Genomic DNA, 21,976 nt, shown 5'->3' on the forward strand with positions numbered 1-21,976 from the left:
GGGTCTGGCTGCCTCTCCTGGCCCCGCCTGACCTGCAGACTTGGCCTCCTTCCCCATTTATTCCTGGCCCTTCCCTGCCGCTCTGCCCACAGGAGGGGTGCCACCGAATCTTAACAGAGAGAACTGCCTCTTTGTGTGGTGCCTTGCACACACCAGGAAGTCCTGCTGGAGGCATGCGGCCCCCAACAGCGACCTGAGGAAGGGGTTATAAAACCAAAGGTAGTGGAGTGTTTCCTCTGAAAGCTTGGGCGATAGCAGCACTCTGTGACGAAGACAGGATGGCTTCTGGGTCACTGACTCATGGCACTGACACCGTACCAGCTAGGCGGGAGACTCTGAGGCCCGGCGTGTCTTCCCACACTTCATTGGTTCTAATGTTTCTACAGAAAGGGTCTTATTTAGGAAAGCTCTAGAACTTTGTATGCGAAGGAAGTGAACCACTTGGCTCTTTTCAAAGCCGCTAAGCACAAACGTCTGTGGCTTCCGTGCTGCGCTTCAGGAGCGGCTGGAGGGAAACGTGAGTCTGGCACTGCCGAGGACTCGGGACGCGCGTGGCACCCCTGTGGCCATTCGCGGGCGCTCAGTCTCCGCACACCCCATGTGGGGCCTGACGTCCCCGCAGGGCTTCCAGTGACGAGCTTCGGAGGAACCACCGGGTCCCCAGGGGCGGCCTGCAGGGTGCGCAGCAGGGCAGCCCCGCGGCAGTCCCCTCCGGTTCGGTCCCAGGCTCCCGGGTGACGGGCTTGCAGACGGTGCTGAGGGGCGGGTGCTCCTCGCTGAAGCCTAACTAGGGCAGATGAAGCCTTGAGAGGTACTTTTAAGTGAAGTGCACTCCTGTTTAGAAACTCTTAAGCATTAAAATAAATTTAACACCACAAATACAGGTTGATTTTTATTTACAAAACAGGTTCTTTTACGCAAATTACAAAAAAGTGACTCAAAAATAGAAATAGCTTCGCTGACTCTCAGGCACCCCCCCCCCCCACAGCTGCCCCACGGGCCACCGCCCTGGCCAGCGTCTCCAGGAGCAGGACCTCGTTGGTGCAGAATCTGTGCAGCACCGCCGCCAGGCTCTCCCCGCAGTGGGACACCTGGCGCTCCATGGCCAGGTGGAAGTCCTCCTTCATGCCTTTGGTGATGCCCTGGGTGACTGTGTGGTGCCTGAGGGCGGCGGCAGGGAAACACACGGACACCGCAGTCAGCTCCTTCCGTGCTTCTGCAGTGGGAGTGAGGCCTGCCTCAAATCTATGTGTGAGTAGCAAATTCAAAAAACAAAGAAAAGCCCTAAGCACAACCCTCTACCCATTCCTTCTAAGAAACACACCTAAAAGGATATCTTCACTCAATAAAAGGCTGCTGAACTTAAACACCTCAGTGTCTGGTAGAATGCCACCTGCTGTGCTCTGCAGCCCTGCACGCAGCCCTAGGCTGGCCGTGCATAGCTCAGTCTCCTGGACTCGGCGCCCAGCGGGGCCACCGGCCGCAGAGGCGGCAGCAGACTGCATGGGTCACAGCCTGGGCCTGGCCGTGTCCCCCACAGCTGGGGCCGCGAGCCTCCCTCTCCAGGCAAGGCTGGAGCCCAAAGCTCCTCCAAGCCCTGAGTGCATCCAGACTCATGTTTGAGCAGCAGCAGGAGTTGGGTGGCCCGAGACGAGAGTCTGGCACAGGTGGGGAGTGAGGCGCAGACTCACCGGGGAGCAGTCAGCGGCCACAGCCCTGAGGGCAACCCGGCCCCCACTTGGGCCCTGCCGCCTGTGGACGTGTTGGCGGGAGCACAGCGGAGGTGCCCGACCACACCATAAAAGCCAGGCTTTACAGAAGGAGCTACAGCAGAACTCCCGGAAAACGTGAGACCCTGGAATGAAGGAAGGAAAAGTCTAGGAATGTTCAATGGGTTTGGTTAAGAGGAAGAGCTGTAACCGCTAGTTTGGTCATTTGGTAGATTCAGACAAGAAGCCACCTCCGCCCCCCATCCCCACTGCCTGGCTTCCCGCAGACACAGTAATGGGACTTAAAATTAGATTTGTATGTACTGGCCAAAATAAAACTGCTGAAACCACTCTGAACAGTTTCTGCTTTTGAAAACTTGCATTATCATAGAAAATAAGTACAACAGAAGCCATAAAGTTGGATTGCAAAATTTAAAAAAAAAAGGCTTTGTTAGACTAGTAAAGGTACTGAAGGACACTCCACAATGCCCACGGACAGCTTAAAGGTCTATGCAGTAAAACGGGAACACCATGGGGAGAAACACGCAGTTCCTTGTGGGCATTTCTAGGAAAGCCCGGCTGGTTAACTCTGCAGAAGGTCACAGTGCCAATGACGCCAGGGCTGTGAATCCCATGGGGAACAGACGGAGACCTTTTGAACTGCCTTGAGATACTGCTCTTCTGAGTCCTAGACTGCAACCCTAAATGGGAGCTGACTCTCTGACCAGCCGAAAGTTAACCAGTATTGCAGACAGTACACTAAAGAGCAAACTGTCCCCTTAGTACTAGTAAAAATACAATAACCTGTAGACTGTCCATCCTGGTTTGATGGCATTGCTTCCTTCCATATATAAAGAGCAGTGTGAATCAATTATATTTCTATCAGTAAGTTCGGGTGAACAGAAGAATTAGCTTTGGCTGTAAAGAACTGGCTAAGCCAGCTAATAAATGTGGCATTCTAGCCTATCACACACGCTCAGGCCAGAAAGGGAGGGCCTTGAAAAGGCAGGAAGATACACTGTCCTAAGGCCTATTTAGAGCGAGACCACAGCACTGGTCTAATGTGAAAATCCAAGAACAAACAACTTCCCTTAATATGTATGACCTACTGCCTTGTTTTATCAAAAGAATTGTACATAGTTTAGTGCCTAATCTAATATGCATTGCATCTAACACAGTTTTATACAACTTTTATTTTTTTCCAGATCCATAATGATTTTTAAATTGAACACAAAAACACTGGCAAGGTACGGGAAAAAAAAAAGAAATGTTACAATATTACAACCGGATGGTTTGCCAAGGAATGCAGAACAAAAAAATAAATAAAGCGTGAAAAAGAGCACTGAACAGAGCTGGGAACCATGGGCACAAACATGCTGACACACAGCACACTATGAGCAGGTGGTTTCCACGTGGTACCTGTCAGCAGTCTGCATGCTGGGCTGAAGCACAGGCAAGAATTCCTGCCGCGGTAGCCCCATGGCAGGGCTAGAAGGCCTTTAAAAGACAGCAAACAGTGGCATTCAAACACCCATACAGGGACATTGTTCTCCCAGATAACACACACACTACCTGCCTATGACTACCTTTACTGCCATGAAAAGGTAGAAGAAATTGGTTCAGTCCACAATCACCAGGACAACCCTGAGAGAGGACTGGGGGAGACAGATTTAACCAATCTTCCTGAAAAAGAATTAAAAATAAAAGTCATAACCATGCTGATGGACCTGCAGAGAAATATGAAAGAGCTAAAGGATCAAGTTTGGAGGGAGAATACAGAAATAAAACAATCTCAGGAAGGACTTAAGAGCAGACTGGATGAGGTGCAAGAGGCAGTTAATGGAATAGAAATCAGAGAACAGGAATACAGAGAAGCTGAGGCAGAGACAGATAAAAGGATCCCCAGGAATGAAAGAATATTAAGAGAACTGTGTGGCCGATCGAAATGGAACAATATTTGCATTATAGGGGTACACGAAGAAGAAGAAAGAAAAAGGGATAGAAAGTGTATTTGAAGAAATAATTGCTGAAAACTTCCCCAAACAGGGAGGAAATAGTCTTCAGACCATTGAAGCCCACAGAACTCCCCACACAAGGGACCCAAGGAGGACAACACCAAGACATATAATAATTAAAATGGCAAAGATTAAAGACAAAGACAGAGTATTAAAGGCAGCCAGAGAGGAAAAATGTCACCTACAAAGGCAAACCCATCAGGCTATCATCAGACTTCTCAGCAGAAACCTTACAGGCCAGAAGAGAATGGCATGATATATTTAATGCAATGAAACAGAAGGGCCTTGAACCAAGGATACTGTATCCAGCATGATTATCACTTAAATATGATGGAGGGATTAAACAATTCCCAGACAAGCAAAACTTGAGGGAATTTGCCTCCAAAAACCACCTCTACAGGATATTTTAAAGGGACTGCTCTAGATGGGGGCACTCATAAGACTACATAGATGTCAAAAGAGAAAATAAAACCAAACCAAAGAAAGCAGACCAACCAAATACCAACTAAAGGCAAAAAATAAAATCAACTACCCACAAAAGCAGCCAAAGGAAACACAAAAGAGTACAGATTAAAACACCTAACATATAAAGAATGGAGGAGGAGGAATAAGAAGGGGGAGAAATAAAGAATCATCAGATTGTGTTTATAATAGCTTAATAAGTGAGTTAAGTTAGATGATTAGATAGTAAAGAAGCTACCCTTGAACTTTTGGTAACCAAGAATCTAAAGCCTGCAATTGCAATAAGTACATATCTTTCAATAATCACCCTAAATGTAAATGGACTGAATGCACCAATCAAAAGACACAGAGTAATAGAATGGATAAAAAAGCAAGACACATCTATATGCTGCTTACAAGAGACATCAAACCCCAAGACATGCACAGACTAAAAGTCAAGGGATGGAAAAGATATTTCACACAAACAATAGGGAGAAAAAAGCAGATGTTGCAGTACTTGTATCAGACAAAATAGACTTCAAAACAAAGAAAGTAACGAGATAAAGAAGGACATTATACAAAGATAAAGGGGTCAGCCCAACAAGAGGATATAACGATTATAAATATATGTGCACCCAATACAAGAGCACCAATATATGTGAAACAAATACTAACAGAATTAAAGGAGGAAATAGAATGCAATGCATTCATTCTAGGAGACTTCAACACACCATTCATCCCAAAGGACAGATCCACCAGACAGAAAATAAGTAAGGACACAGAGGCACTGAAAATAAAATCACACCAAATAAAGCAGACTAAACAAATACTAAGTAAAGGCAAAAAATAAAATCAAACCCATAAGGCTAGCATCCTTATAGAACAGATGGACCTAATAGACATCTACAGAACTGTACACCCAAAAGCAGCAGGATACACATTCTTCTCAAGTGCACATGGAACATTCTCCAGAATAGACCACATACTAGGCCACAAAAAGAGCCTCAGTAAATTCAAAAACATTGAAATTCTACCAACCAACTACACAGACCACAAAGGCATAAAACTAGAAATACATTGTACAAGAAAACAAAAAGGCTCGCAAAGACATGGAGGCTTAACAACATGCTGTTAAATAATCAATAGATCAATGACCAAATTAAAATAGAGATAAAGCAATATATGGAGACAAATGACAATGACAGCACAAAGCCCCAACTTTTGTGGGATACAGCGAAAGCAGTTCCAAGAGTAAAGTATATAGCAATTCAGGCCTGTTTAAAGAAGGAAGAACAATCCCAAGTGAATAGTCTAAAGTCACAATTACCAAAATTGGAAAAAGAAGAACAAATGAGGCCTAACGTCAGCAGAAGGAGGGACATAATAAAAATCAGAGAATAAATAAATAAAATTGAGAAGAATAAAACAATAGAAAAAAATCAATGAAACCAAGAGCTGGTTCTTCAAGAAAATAAACAAAATAGATAAGCCTCTAGCCAGACTTATTAAGAGAAAAAGAAAATCTATGCACATAAACACAAGAAATGATAAAGGGAAAATCACAATGGACCCCGCAGAAATACAAAAAATTATTAGAGAATACTATGAGAATCTATACGCTAACAAGCTGGAAAGCCTAGAAGAAATGGATAACTTCCTAGAAAAATGCAATCTTCCAGGACTGACCAAGGAAGAAACAGAAAATCTAAACAGACCAATTATCAGCAACGAAATTGAAGCAATAATCAAAAACCTACCCAAAACAAAACCCCTAGGCTAGATGGACTTTCGGATGAATTTTATCATACGTATAGAGAAGACATAATACCCATTCTCCTTAGTTTTCCAAAAAATAGAAGAGGAGGGAATACTTCCAAACTCATTCTATGAAGCTGGCATCGCTCTAATACCAAAACCAGGCCAAGACACCACAAAAAAAGAAAATTACAGACCAATATCCCTGATGAACATAGATGCAAAAATACTCAACAAAATATTAGCAAACCAAATTCAAAAATACATCAAGAAGATCATATACCATGATCAAGTGGAATTCATCTCAGGGCTACAAGGATGGTACAACATTCGAAAATCCATGAACATCATCCACCACATAAACAAAAAGAAGGACAGAAACCACATGATCATTTCCATAGATGCTGAAAAAGCAGTCGACAAAAATCAACATCCATTCATGATAGAAACTCTCAACAAAATGGGTATAGAGGGGAAGTACCTCAACATAATAAAGGCCATATATGACAAACCCACAGCCAACATCATACTTAACAGCGAGAAGCTGAAAGCTTTTCCTCTAAGATCGGGAACAAGACAGGATGCCTGCTCTCCCCACTGTTATTCAACATAGTACTGGAGGTCCTAGCCACGGCAATCAGACAAAACAAAGAAATACAAGGCATCCAGATTGGTAAAGAAGAAATCAAACTGTCACTATTTGCAGATGACATGATATTGTACATAAAAAACCCTAAACTCTCCACTCCAAAACTACTAAAACTGATATCAGAATACAGCAAAGTTGCAGGATACAAAATTAATACACAGAAATCTGTTCCTTCCCGATAACACTAACGATAAACTAGCAGAAAGAGAACTCAGGAAAAAATTCCATTCACCATTGCATCAAAAAGATTAAAATACCTAGGAATAAACCTAACCAAGGAAGTGAAAGACCTATACCCTGAAAACTACAAGACACTCTTAAGAGAAATTAAAGAGGACACTAACAAATGGAAATTCATCCCATGCTCTTGGCTAGGAAGAATTAATATTGTCAAAATGGCCATTCTGCCTAAAGCAATGTACAGATTCAATGCAATCCCTATCAAAATACCAACAGAATTCTTCAATGAACTGGAACAAATAGTCTTAAAATTCATATGCAAACACCAAAGACCCCGAATAGCCAAAGCAATCCTGAGAAGGAAGAATAAAGCAGGGGGCATCTTGCTTCCCAACTTCAAACTCTACTACAAAGCCACAGTAATCAAGACAATTTGGTACTGGCACAAGAATAGACCCACAGACCAGTGGAACAGGAGAGTCCAGATATTAACACAAACATATATGGTCAATTAATATTTGATAAAGGAGCCATGGACATACAATGGGGAAATGACAGCCTCTTCAACAGCTGGTGTTGGCAAAACTGAACAGCTACATGTAAGAGAATGAAACTGGATCACTGTCTAACCTCATACAGAAAAGTAAATTTGAAAAGGATCAAAGACCTGAATGTAAGTCATGAAACCATAAAACTCTTAGAAAAAAACATAGGCAAAAATCTCTTGGACATAAACATGAACAACTTCTTCATGTACATATTTCCCTGGGTAAGGGGAAAAAAGGCAAAAATGAACAACTGGGACTATATCAAGCTGAAAAGCTTCTATACAGCAAAGGACACCACCAATAGAACAAAAAGGCATCCTACAGTATGGGAGAATATATTCATAAATGACAGATCTGATAAAGGGTTGGCAACCAAAACACATAAAGAGCTCACGCACCTCGACAAACAAAAAGGAAATAATCCAATTAAAAAATGGGCAGAGGAGCTGAATAGACAGTTCTCTAAAGAAGAAATTCAGATGGCAAACAGACCCATGAGAAGATGATCCACATCGCTTGTCATCAGATAAATGCAAATTAAAACCACAATGAGGTATCACCTCACACCAGTAAGGATCATCACCATCCAAAAGACAAACAACAACTAATGTTGGCGAGGTTGTGGAGAAAGGGGAACCCTCCTACACTGCTGGTGGGAATGTAAACTAGTTCAACCATTGTGGAAATTAGTATGGAGGTTCCTCAGAATGCTCAAAATAGAAGTACCATTTGACCCCGGAATTCCACTTCTAGGAATTTACCCTAAGAATGCAGCAGCCCAGTTTGAAAAAGACATATGCTTTATTGCAGCACTATTTACAATAGCCAAGAATTGGAAGCAACCTAAGTGTCCATCAGTAGATGAATGGATAAAGAAGATGTGGTACATATACACAGTGGAATATTATTCAGCCATAAGAAGAAAACAAATTCTACCATTTGCAAGAACATGGGTGGAGCTAGAGGGTATTGTGCTCAGTGAAATAAGCCAGGCAGGGAAAGACAAGTACGAAATGATTTCACTCATCTGTGGAGTATAAAAACAAAGAAAAAACTGAAGGACCAAAACAGCAGCAGACTCACAGAACCCAAGAATGGACTAACAGTTACCAAAGGGAAAGGGACTGGGGAGGATGGGTGGGAAGGGAGGGATAATTGGGGTGAGGGGGGAGAAAGTGGGCATTACGATTAGCATGTATAATGGGGGGGGCACGGGGAGGGCTGTACAACACAGAGAAGACAAGCAGTGATTCTATAGCATCTTACTATGCTGATGGACAGAGACTGTAATGGGGTATGTGGGGGGGAGTTGGTGATGGGGGGTGTCTAGTAAACAATGTTTCTCATGTAATTATAGATTAATGATACCCAAAAATAAAAATAAAAACAAAGGTAATAAATTACCTAGAGTTTCCTCTTGTTTTATGGAGATCTAGTCTACAGATGCTTTCTGATTACTGTAAAACCTGGAAAAAATATATTGAGTTCCCTAGGCAACTGATAAATGCACATCCTTTAAAGAAGCTTAATAAGCAAATGCTCAGAAGACCAAGGGATATCATTTGTCACTTGACTTTAGTTGCTAAGAGCAAAACATACATATGGGTACCAATACCACAGATGTGACTTTTGTGAAATTAGTATATGTAACTTGTTATTTCAGAAATGATAATTTGTACACCATTAAGTTAGCACTCCATTCTTACTTCTTAAAACTGGGTTGGTTTGTCCTGTGAATCATTCCTTAATGCTGATGTAAAAATGCTGATTTCTCTCCACACCACAGGCTGATCTGGGAAATTCACAAACCTATTTTTAAAGTGAATGCATTAAATTAAAATGCCAGATTCTAGATAGTACCAGAAAAAGAAAGTAAGAACATTAGCATTTGGAGAAAAACACAGTTCTCTTTATTCAAAGTGAGTATGTAGATATACCAAAATAAAGATATAAAAATAAAAACTAAACACGAAAAATGAGGGTCCTTACAAAAGTCTTAAGACTTTTTAATAAGTGCAAAGACAAATGACCATGATATGTAAAGCACTCCTAAATATCAACAAGAAAAAAAAACGACCTAAAAGAGAAAGTGGGTATAAGCAAATCACGGAAAACAAAAAGAGCCAAAGAGAACATTGAAAAGAACACATTTAAAAAAAATAGCAAGATACCATTTTGTCATAACACTAGCGAGTATCACAATCTGATAGACTGATAAAATCCAGGTGGGCACTGGGGTGGGAAAATGGGCACTCTTACACACCTTTAGAGGCAATTTTACACCAATTTACATTGGTGTAAAAAAGTTACTCTAATTTTTGGAGAGTAATTTGATAGGTACCAGAATTTTAAATACATGCTCTTTGATATGAAAATCCATGTCTAAGAATCTATACTACAGAAAAACTCCAAAGTACAGGTACAAAAATGCTTTCTGAAACTCTTATTTCCAAATAACTGGAAACTATTTGAACTTCCGACAATTAAGAGTGGATATGAAATGCTATCCAGACACGAGAAAGAATGAAGTAGATCTCCACATGCTGACATGGAAAGGGTCCCTTTACGGAGGGTGAAGACAGTAAGCTGCAGCATAATGCGACTAGGAGGATCTCACTTCCGTCACCCCTCTGCACAGCTACTTATATGTACTCCTCGTATGTATACACTTTACACAAAACTTGACTCCGTTTGACGTCAGGAGGGACTTTCCCTATTGATTCTCTATTTTTAGTATTATCTGAACCTTTGTGAAGAGCATGTATTATAGCCCAAATAAGTTACTGGATAGAAAATTTTAGCAAGAACAAAACATAAGGAGATTTCTCTGCAGAAGGTGGGCCAGCCATTAACGCAAGGCCCGGCCTCGAAGGAAAGGAAGCCCCAGGGCGCGGACGTGCAAGTGGGCCTGAGGGTCCCCACTGCCAACAGCCGCGCGCAGGGCCGGCGCCCACTCACATGTCCTAGAGCAGCCTCCCGGTGGGGGGCGGTGCGCTCTGCGTTCCGCTCGATGGTGTACATCTCATACTGCAACACAGGTCAGGCCCGTCACAACTGCGTGGCGCGACCCCCCAACCCCCCCGCGGTCGGCCAGCCTGAGAGCATCGCGTCATCCTGGGACTGGGGGCCCCCGGCTCACTTAAGGCCCCGGGGCTCCCAGGGCTGGTGGAACAGCGTCTCAGACGCGAGAACAGACGGCCGCCGTCGGGATGGAAGAGGGAGCGAACGGCCAACCCCAGGACCAGGCCTCGCAGCGGCGCCACAGGCCGCCGCCCCCGCCCCTGCCCCGCCTGGGGGACGCCGGGGCCCCGGGCCCCGGCCTCGCGGGGATGTCTGGGCGGCGGCGCACAGCGCGCGGCTAGCGCCGCGACCGCCACACTCCCGGCGCCCGCACGGCCCTGCCCCACCTGGATGTTGAAGTCGGCGGGATAGAGGCTGCGGGCCGTGATCAGCCACGCCTTGGCCGCCCACAGGTCCTGCTGCACCGGGAACTCGCAGTCGCCCTGCGCCGACATGAGGCGAGGGCCGGCGCATCGCGAGACGGGAGCCACCGGACCCTCGGGCTCAGAGGCTGCCTCGGCCGCCACGGGGGAGCTACCGCGCATGCTCGGGCCTCGGCACGCTGACAGTGCGGAGCGGAAAGGCTCTTACGGGTTTCGCGAGGAGCTTTTGCCGGTTGGCCTCCCGTTGTCGACGTGCCCCTGCAGCCGTACGGAAGCCGGCGTTTCTGTCCGACCCTCCCAGGTCAGCTCCGAAATGTGGAAAAGTGGATTCCACCCTAGGGGGCTCCAGCGTGACCCGGGTCAAGTCAGGGGTCCGCGCAGCGGAGCCTGGTCGCTCCATCCTCTCCGCGCCCGCGTTTCAGGCCCGCTGGGGGAGACGGCTAGTGCCGGGCGGACGGGTGTTCCTGGGTTTCCCCGAGGCCTGGAGTCCGGGAGTCCGGGACCAGGCCGGGAAGCAGTGTGAGGGAGAAGGCAGGGGGTGCCCGGGCCGCTGGGGGACCCTTCCCCTGGGACCCTGAGCGGGGTTAGGGTTGCTAGGGAAAGTCTGGGCCCCCGCACAGCGGGAGTAGTAATGCCTCGCGCTTGGTCTGGTGCCCCTCGTGTTTCCCAAGAGTGGCCACATCTTATTGTGGCGCCTCTGTTCGCTGGTTTCTGCAACATTTATTGAGGAGTTGCGGTAATTAGCACTTGGAAAGGGCTTTACTGCCTGCAGTGGGAGCCGCAGAGATGATGGGCTCAATCTCGGCGAGAATTTTACAATGTTATGGACGTACCGCCAGAATCCATGTCATTTTCACCAACGCTCCAGATGTGTTTTCCACTTGAGAGAAGGAAAGCATCATCTCCCAGCTCTGGCGAAGGGAGGCTGCACTTAAGAGCTGGAGGAAGAAGGATTTTTTGCCTAATAGGAAGAAATGTGGATTCATCAGTTTTCAGTCCAAGTTCTGTGTGCAAAACTTTTCGCACTGATCTTTGATTTAAAACCAAGAGATTAAGGACTCAAAGCTGATTTGTTTTAAAAAATAAAAATAAAAATTACTATGTATTTGTATACATGTCAAAATTGCATTTTAAATAAATATGAGTATGTACATTTTTATTCATGGATATATGTTATATGTGAAGTATAATATGTGCTTACTAATTATGATAATTTATAAGTGAACAGTCCTAAGGTTAGTAGTGAGTTAGTGTGCTCGTTTTAGAGGTAAGTACCAGAAAAACAGGTGCAAAGGAACTCTATGAGAGACATCAGTGCTATCAAATTCATAATGTCCAAGCTCTCTTATGTTGCTATTTTGTTTATGATATTCTAAAATGGGAATTTTCAATATCTTTCCCCTTTACGTAAAATTTTTTAAATTTAATTTTGGTTTCAGTACCATCCTCCATGACATCTTTAGGTAAGATTCACTGTGTTAACTTCATACTCTACTGATTTGCGTACTCAAGGAAGCATTTTGATTCTAAAGATGCTGTTTAATGTCCCCTGATTATGCACAGCAACAGCCTAATTATGTGATTACTTTGTAGTCTGGGATTGCCCAGTAGCAGAGTTCTTTTGGCTTTCATAGAAAAGATGAAGAATATAGAAAATTGAATTTAAACAGATAAGGATAATTTTTATCTTATAAATTATAGGTCATAAAAACATTGCTGGCTAAATTAGTTTTCTTATTTAACTGATTTAAAAAAATAAATTGTTATGTAAGGATATTTGAATGGAAAAATGACTGTTTTGTTCATTAAACTTTTATGTTTTTGGTCTGGAATTACCAAAACAATACCCAAAAGAAAACTGTACCCTTATCTCTGAGTTTTTAGTTCTTTAGTGTTCTGTTAGATAACAGTTGTAAATTAACATTTTTAATCTAGGGCCTAAGTAAGGGGACTCTGGACGTATTTTAGATGCCAACCAATTGAGACTGCCTCTTACTTTCCGCCACAATATAACGTAACATTTGTGGCTATTTTCCAACCACTTTCTTCATTCTGAAAGGTCTCTAGCTAAACATTTCTCCTCGAATGCCATGCTGGCTCTGAAAGCACAGAAGGGAGGTACCACACAAAGTGCATTTACATCTCAGCCTCCTTGCTCTGATCTTGAAACCTTGCTAAAAATCTGGGTACTTGACTCCTGTTTCCCACAACTTCTCAGTCATGTAAGATGCCCAGCCGCTGGCATTCAGCCTCAAGATGCTTGAACTCAGTTTGGTGATTTGTATTAAACTCTGTGTTGCTATTTTCTTTCCACTTCAAAATCTTAACTCAACAAATGCAACCTCTCTTACTAACATAACCTCTTGACTTGCCTGCCCTCAGCTCTGTCCTTGGATCTTTGCAGCAGCTTGCTCTCATGTCTCCTGGATTTCAGCTGCACAGACACCTTTCACAGGCACAGTCCCTCAACAGCAGCATTTGTCTCCTAGGGTGTCTGCTTCCTCCGAGGCTTACTCTTTGCCTACTGGTGCCAGAGCCTTGCTCCGCCCCTCAGCATGTTCAACATCTCTGCCTTCTTAACCTACCGCTGTGTGCACTCTTCAAATGACCAGCCCTGGATCCGTGCTGTGGTGCCTCTTCAGAGATCCGAGACTCGCTTGAAATGGGTGCAGTGAATAAATGTTCAGTGAATATGGAGGAGGCTGGGTCCTGTTTGGGAGGAGCGCTCGGTGGGCAGGTGGCTGCTGTTGCGGACTCCAGGGGGTCGTGTACATCCAGGCTCTCAGCGACTCCACCATCCCTTCTCTCATCAAAGCTTCCAGGCCTTTGTCATCTTTCCCAAGGCCTTGTAACCTTCATCTTGGGCAGATGACGGCCTTTTTCTCATAAGACTGAGGCCATCAAGCCTTAAACTCCATCCACCTTGGACACCACGGCCCTCTTTCTCTCAGGACCACACAGCTGATCATATCTGTATTCGTATAACTCTTGGGATGGTTTCCCGTGTGCCAACCTCACGTTTGCCTTAGCATTTGCCACCACCCGGACCCAGAACTTTCAGTTCTTGGGTGTGGTGTGTTCTGTGTCACCTCCGCAAGGTCATGCAAGCCATCACTTCTGCTCTGCTTAGGCCAGGACACTCCCACTGCCAGCCTGGAGGGGCTGGTTCTCTGTCTCAGGGAACACGTCCTCAGGGAAACCTTCCCTGGTCCCGCGCCTCCTTTGTTCCAGGGTCCTTGTACTGTTTTGTAAGTGATGGTTATCATATTAAGCTCCATCAGATCAGGGACCTTTTATTATTTTATACTGTGTATTTTTTACTATTCTTTTCCCAGCCCCTAAGGCATGCCAGACATGTATTAATAGTACGTACCAATAAAATTTAGGTGAATTTTTTATTTCTCAACGCTTTGCTCATAAAGTTACATAAAATCCCTCATTTCGTATGACTTTTATTCCCTCTAGTTTCAGAGGATAAGTGGTCCTGTTTGTTCAAGACCCAAATTTGCACCTGTGCTCCACCCCATAGCCTTGGCTTCCTTGGGGAATCTGCCTTATCAGTGATCCCCAGTCTACAGTTTCAATCTATCTATGCTGGTTCCTTCCAGAAAAGGACGTTTGTACTGGGCTACAGCTGTTTCCCATAGGTGCCAGTCTATGCTATGTGCTTAGGGGCCGTCCTGACCCCTTCACCAGCTGGCACGTCATCCCTCCTGCTGTGAGTATTGGCTGCTAACCACTCACAGCTGTCCCTTCTCCGGAGCATTGGTATCAGCTTCCTTGAGAAGTCAGCCCTTCTCCAAGGATGAGTCAGGGTACGAAAGGCTGGTGCCCTTCTCTCAACGGGGGCAGGTCATGGCAAAATTCATGATCCAGAGCAAGATTTGTCTGTGACCGCGTTCATGCTGGGCTCTTTCCCCTTCCCGTCCTGCTTCCTTCCTTCACAGGTTTTTCTTGAAGGGTGCTCCCTCAATAAATCACATGCTCCCCAAATCCACTCGGGCACTTCCGGTAACCCCACCTAAGACAACAATTACTGGGCCTGGGAGCAATAGGGGATACCTTGTGCCCTCTCTGGATCCACATAGTGGCTTTGCATCGTTTGTGCAGCAGTGACATTTTCCCTTAGTAATTAGGACCAGTCATCTGACTAAGAAAGTGTCCCACGTGGGGGAGGTATAAGCAAACCAATCCCTGAAGGCCAAAGGGGCTGTGAGACCAAAGGCAGAGGCTTACAAGTCCAGACTGTAAGCTGCAGAGGCTTATTGGGAGCTCACCTACAGAAGCTTGTCCTGGGCGCCGGCAGGACGCTTTGGGGTTTAGGGAGGCAAGGAGAAAGGGTCTATGCACAAGGTGTGTCTGTGTGTCTAGTCAAAGCCAGGGTGGGAGTCTTAGCCATGTCAGTAGTTCCCAGTGAGATCTTACTATGGGACGTTTCCTATTTGCATGCAAGCAGGATGTGGGTAGGGGTGACAAGAGTCAGCTGTCACTGTGGTGGGTTTCTCAAGATGGTGTCACTCCTGCTCACAGGCCTGCATAACCGCTTTCTCTTCTGCCTGTTCAGTGGCCTAAGGAGTCCATATGTTGGGTGGCAGTCTCCATCCCGATTCAGTGGAACCGCGACCCTGTTGCCTAGTGGGCACCCTCCTCCCTTGGGAATTAGGACTTCCAAATTCTCAAAGCACAGGATGGGGGATGTTTAGGTAAAATTCTGTCAGTGGATTATTAGATGTGTTTTGCGAGGCCACTCCTTCCTCCCACCCTTGGTGGGTTTAAAGCATATACAGTGTCTGTAAGACAGGAGTCCAGTCTCTCAGGGTGTGATTTTAGCCGATACCCTAGTTAGGCCCCCAGGAGACCGTTTTCCACCATCTGTCAGGCACCTACTTCTGGGTGATGGGAACAGGACTAAGACCAGTGGATGCCTCGGGCCTGTTCCCTCTGTCACTATTTCCTTTGCCACAGAATGGGCTCTTGGATCTGAAGTGACATTGTACAGGACACAGCGGTAATGAGTAAGGGGTTCTGCAAGTGCGGGAATGGGGACACAGGCTGAGGTGTCACGGGGGCAAATCTGAATCCGTACTAGTGTGACTTCCCACGAGGGCAAACCACTCCTTTCTCCGTGAAAGGAAAAGGTCCAAAATAACCAATTTTCTGCCAGGTAGCTGGCTGGTCCCCCTGGGGATTGGTGCCATTCTGGGGCTCTAGTTCTGGCTTCGGCCGTAGGCTGGTGGGGCACCCAGTGGTCACTGTAGTCACATCACCCTTGGCGAGGGGACGTTCATGTTGAGCCCACGCAGCAGCCCTGCCAGCACCCAGTCCATGGATCTGTGGAGCAAACCCCGGTGGCTGGGAGAGACCCTGAGTGACAGCCACAGGATGAGGCATCTTGCTGGCCCCCCATCAGTGAGTGTCCTCTTGGCCTGGACGTCCCCTTGGGAGCATTTACGGGGAATACAGCTGCCTTGGTGCTTTGAGCCCATCCTGAGAGTCTGTGTACTTCTCTCCTACACCTCCTTGCCAGCCATCTTCTCGGTTTGTTCTTTCCACGTCCCTAACGCGTCAGACAGCTGTCAGCCACTTCCGGTATCAATACAGATTCATACCTCCGGCTGCCTTTCCAGAGCAGACTGTGAACTGCCCGAGATTCTGCCTCCTGGATATACTTCCCTCCATTGTGTTACGGGTCAACCCCTGCGTGTGGCTGCCATTCTCTGGTCTCGCGTTGCCAGGTGCCTGCTCACCTTGACAGTCTCTGTACACCGGGTGCTCCCTTGAGGCCACAGATACGAGTTTCGGATGAGGTGCTGAGGCAGTAGGATAGTTTCACTTGATATAGAATTTTAGGTTGATAGTTGATTTTTAAAATTTTGTTCCAGCCCTAAAAAATGCCTTTACTTGTTCTGGCCTCCATTTGTTCTAATAAGAAGTCAGCTTCATTTTTATTGTTGTCATTTGCTTTTAATATACATTTTCTGTTCGTTTCTTCTTTTTTTTTGTAGATAATTATTTTTTATTGAAGGGTAGTTGACACACAGTATTATATTACATTAGTTTCAGGTGTACAACACAGTGATTCAACATTTATACACATGATAATTCTAGGTACCAGCAATCACCATACCAAGTTGTTACAATATTTTGACTATATTAGTTATGCTATACATTACATCCCGGTTACTTATTTATTTTACAATTGTAAGTGTGTTATTTTTTTTTTTGAGAGGGCATCTCTCATATTTATTGATCAAATGGTTGTTAACAACAATAAAATTCTGTACAGGGGAGTCAATGCTCAATGCACAAGCATTAATCCACCCCAAGCCTAATTTTCGTCAGTCTCTAATCTTCTGAAGCATAATGAACAAGTTCTTACATGGAGAACAAATTCTTACATGGTGAATAAGTTACATGGTGAACAATACAAGGGCAGCCATCACAGAAACTTTCAGTTTTGCTCATGCATTATGAACTATAAACAGTCAGTTCAAATATGAATACCCATTTGATTTTTATACTTGATTTATATGTGGATACCACATTTCTCTCTTTATCATTATTATTTTCAATAAAATGCTGAAGTGGTAGGTAGATACAAGATAAAGGTAGAAAACATAGTTTAGTGTTATAAGAGAGCAAATGTAGATGATCAGGTGTGTGCCTGTAGACTATGTGTTAATCCAAGCTAGACAAGGGCAATAAAACATCCACGTATGCAGAAGATTTCTCTCAGAACAGGGGGGGTGAGGTTCTAAGCCTCACCTCTGTTGATCCCCAATTTCTCACCTGATGACCCCCCTGCGACTGTGCCTGTCTTAGGTTGTTCCTCCCTTGAGGAATCTTACCCGTCTCTGGCTAACCAGTCATCTTCCGGGGCCTTACAGGGAAATGTAAAGTTGGTAAGTGAGAGAGAGGACTTATTGTTTGAAAAGGTTAGCTTTTTACTTCTTTGAATATTTATGCCCTGTGGCTTCTATGCCCGGCATTTGTCTTGAGGTATCTTTACCACTTAGAAGAATTATGATACTCGGTAAATTTGATATGAGGCACGAATTCTATTTAAGGGTTGTAATTAGGAAGGAAGAAGAAAAGCTATAGAAGTAGCAGGCAGAAGAAAACATGGGAAGGTTGATTATTTCTTTGACATATCTTCTTGTAGAGTAACTTCAGCATGTATAGGTTTTAAACTACTAATTAAATAGCGCACACACATTAACATAATAGGAGTATAGTTACATAACCAAAGCAGACCTATAATTACCAGCCATCTCTAGTGAAACCAAGAAAACCAGTTAGGCACCTTAGGCATTTGTGAAAACTTATCTATGGTATGGTGGATATTGTCCAACTGAACTTGAACAGTCTGAGAGAAATCAGACAAATTAAAACAACCCATTCCTGGGGACTGTTCACATCCCATATGTTCTTTTAACAGTAGATAGTCTGTAGTCATAAGATTTTGGAGCGCTACAATTTGCACTTCTCCTAATTCTTGGTTGAGTTCCAACAGTATGGATCCAGTCAAATTTGTTGTTTTACTGTATGCACAGGCCAGCTTAGATATCTCCTTCTTCATTCCCATGGCAAGTCCAGGAACTGGTGGGATGAGTGCATCTACAGCTGTAGCAGTGCGTGGATCTTTGTTGGGGTTTTTTGATGATCATCTTCTGGCATGAGTCTTCCCGAGAGTGCTGATGTTGGAAGTTCTTTTTCATATTGTATCTTAGTTCATTTTCGGGGTAGCCCAATTAGGCTTTGATCCTCTGTATAAACACAAACAGACCCTTTGCCTACACTTTTATATGCCCTTTATACCCTTGTGTAGGACTCATTGGAGGTCACCACACAGGAACTGCCTTTTTTTTTTTTGGTATCATTAATCTACACTTACATGCCGAATATAATGTTTACTAGGCTCTCCCGTATTACAGGTCCCCCCTATAAACCCCTTTACAGTCACTGTTCATCAGCATAGCAAATGTTGTAGAATCACTACTTGCCTTCTCTGTGTTGTGCAGCCCTCCCCTTTCTCCCACACCCCCATGCATGCTAATCTTAATACCCCCCTACTTCTCCCACCCCCTTATCCCTCCCTACCCACCCGTCCTCCCCAGTCGCTTTCCCTTTGGTACCTGTTAGTCCATTCTTGAGTTCTGTGATTCTGCTGCTGTTTTGTTCCTTCAGTTTTTCCTTTGTTCTTATATTCCACAGATGAGTGAAATCATTTGGTATTTCTCTTTCTCCGCTTGGCTTGTTTCACTGAGCATAATACCCTCTAGCTCCATCCATGTTGCTGCAAATGGTAGGATTTGCCCTTTTCTTATGGCTGAGTAGTATTCCATTGTGTATATGTACCACATCTTCTTTATCCATTCATCTATCAATGGGCATTTAGGTTGCTTCCAATTCTTGGCTATTGTAAATAGTGCTGCAATAAACATAGGGGTGCATTGGTCTTTCTCATACTTGATTGCTGCATTCTTAGGGTAAATTCCTAGGAGTGCAATTCCTGGGTCAAATGGTAAGTCTGTTTTGAGCATTTTGATGTACCTCCATACTGCTTTCCACAATGGTTGAACTAAGTTACATTCCCACCAGCAGTGTAGGAGGGTTCCCCTTTCTCCATAGCCTCGCCAACATTTGTTGTTATTTGTCTTTTGGATGGCAGCCATCCTTACTGGTGTGAGGTGGTACCTCATTGTAGTTTTAATTTGCATTTCTCTGATAATTAGCGATGTGGAGCGTCTTTTCATGTGTCTGTTGGCCATCTGTGTTTCTTTTTTGGAGAACTGTCTGTTCAGTTCCTCTGCCCATTTTTTAATTGGGTTATTTGTTTTTTGTTTGTTGAGGCGTGTGAGCTCTTTATATATTCTGGACGTCAAGCCTTTATCGGATGTGTCATTTTCAAATATATTCTCCCATACTGTAGGGTTCCTTTTTGTTCTATTGATGGTGTCTTTTGCTGTACAGAAGCTTTTCAGCTTAATATAGTCCCACTTATTCATTTTTGCTGTTGTTTTCCTTGCCCGGGGAGATATGCTCAAGAAGAGGTCACTCATGTTTATGTCTAAGAGGTTTTTGCCTATGTTTTCTTCCAAGAGTTTAATGGTTTCCTGACTTACATTCAGGTCTTTGATCCATTTTGAGTTTACTTTTGTAATGGGGTTAAACAATTGTCCAGTTTCATTCTCCTACATGTAGCTGTCCAGTTTTGCCAGCACCATCTGTTGAAGAGACTGTCATTTCGCCATTGTATGTCCATGGCTCCTTTATCAAATATTAATTGACAATATATGTCTGGGTTAATGTCTGGATTCTCTAGTCTGTTCCATTGGTCTGTGGCTCTGTTCTTGTGCCAGTACCAAATTGTCTTGATTACTATGGCTTTATAGTAGAGCTTGAAGTTGGGGAGTGAGATCCCCCCTACTTTATTCTTCTTTCTCAGGATTGCTTTGGCTATTCGGGGTCTTTGTTGTTTCCATATGAATTTTTGAATTATTTGTTCCAGTTCATTGAAGAATGTTGCTGGTAGTTTCATAGGGATTGCATCAAATCTGTATATTGCTTTGGGCAGGATGGCCATTTTGATGATATTAATTCTTCCTAGCCACGAGCATGGGATGAGTTTCCATCTGTTAGTGTCCCCTTTAATTTCTCTTAAGAGTGACTTGTAGTTTTCAGAGTATAAGCCTTTCACTTCTTTGGTTAGGTTTGTTCCTAGGTATTTTATTTTTTTTGATGCAATTGTGAATGGAGTTGTTTTCCTGATTTCTCTTTCTGTTGGTTCATTGTTAGTGTATAGGAAAGCCACAGATTTCTGTGTGTTGATTTTGTATCCTGCAAATTTGCTGTATTCCGATATCAGTTCTAGTAGTTTTGGGGTGGAGTCTTTATGGTTTTTTATGTACAGTATCATGTCATCTGCAAATAGTGACAGTTTAACCTCTTCTTTACCAATCTGTATTCCTTGTATTTCTTTGTTTTGTCTGATTGCCGTGGCTAGGACCTCCTGTACTATGTTAAATAACAGTGGGGAGAGTGGGCATCCCTGTCTAGTTCCCGATCTCATTGGAAATGCTTTCAGCTTCTCGCTGTTCAATATAATGTGGGCTGTGGGTTTATCATAGATGGCCTTTATTATGTTGAGGTACTTGCCCTCTATTCCCATTTTGCTGAGAGTTTTTATCATGAATGGATGTTGAACTTTGTCAAATGCTTTTTCAGCATCTATGGAGATGATCATGTGGTTTTTGTCTTTCTTTTTGTTGATGTGGTGGATGATGTTGATGGACTTTCGAATGTTGTACCATCCTTGCATCCCTGGGATGAATCCCACTTGGTCATGGTGTATGATCCTTTTGATGTATTTTTGAATTCGGTTTGCTAATATTTTGTTGAGTATTTTTGCATCTACGTTCATCAGGGATATTGGTGTGTAGTTTTCTTTTTTGGTGGGGTCTTTGCCTGGTTTTGGTATTAGGGTGATGTTAGCTTCATAGAATGAGTTTGGGAGTGTCCCCTCCTCCTCTATTTTTTGGAAAACTTTAAGGAGAATGGGTATTATGTCTTCCCTGTATGTCTGATAAAATTCTGAGGTAAATCCATCTGGCCCGGGGGTTTTGTTCTTTGGTAGTTTTTTGATTACCGCTTCAATTTCATTGCTGGTTATTGGTCTGTTTAGATTTTCTGTTTTTTCCTGGGTCAATCTTGGAAGGTTATATTTTTCTAGGAAGTTGTCCATTTCTCCTAGGTTTCCCAGCTTGTTAGCATATAGGTTTTCATAGTATTCTCCAATAATTCTTTGCATTTCCGTGGGGTCCGTCGTGATTTTTCCTTTCTCGTTTCTGATACTGTTGATTTGTGTTGACTCTCTTTTCTTCTTAATAAGTCTGGCTAGAGGCTTATCGATTTTGTTTATTTTCTCGAAGAACCAGCTCTTGGTTTCATTGATTTTTGCTATTGTTTTATTCTTCTCAATTTTATTTATTTCTTCTCTGATCTTTATTATGTCCCTCCTTCTGCTGACCTTAGGCCTCATCTGTTCTTCTTTTTCCAATTTCGATAATTGTGACATTAGACCATTCATTTGGGATTGCTCTTCCTTTTTTAAATATGCTTGGATTGCTATATACTTTCCTCTTAAGACTGCTTTTGCTGTGTCCCACAGAAGTTGGGGCTTAGTGTTGTTGTTGTCATTTGTTTCCATATATTGCTGTATCTCCATTTTGATTTG

The 21,976-nt window shown here is 43.9% G+C and overlaps 1 protein-coding gene across 2 annotated transcripts in view; it reads right to left on the bottom strand.

The window, feature by feature from the left end:
* Positions 1-944: 944 nt before the first annotated feature.
* INTS10 (integrator complex subunit 10) overlaps positions 945-21,976 on the bottom strand; it is a 130,496-nt gene continuing 109,464 nt past the window's right edge. Inside the window, exon 17 of one of the 2 annotated variants that reach the window (XM_057505226.1) lies at positions 945-1,245. In XM_057505226.1, the coding sequence (XP_057361209.1) occupies positions 966-1,245 (280 nt within the window). In that variant the 3' untranslated portion in view covers positions 945-965. The remainder of the gene's footprint in view (positions 1,246-21,976) is intronic. The other variant, XM_057505227.1, reaches the window with a different exon arrangement.

The sequence above is a fragment of the Manis pentadactyla genome, chromosome 7 (genome assembly GCF_030020395.1).
Source record: "Manis pentadactyla isolate mManPen7 chromosome 7, mManPen7.hap1, whole genome shotgun sequence".
Lineage (NCBI taxonomy): Eukaryota > Metazoa > Chordata > Mammalia > Pholidota > Manidae > Manis > Manis pentadactyla.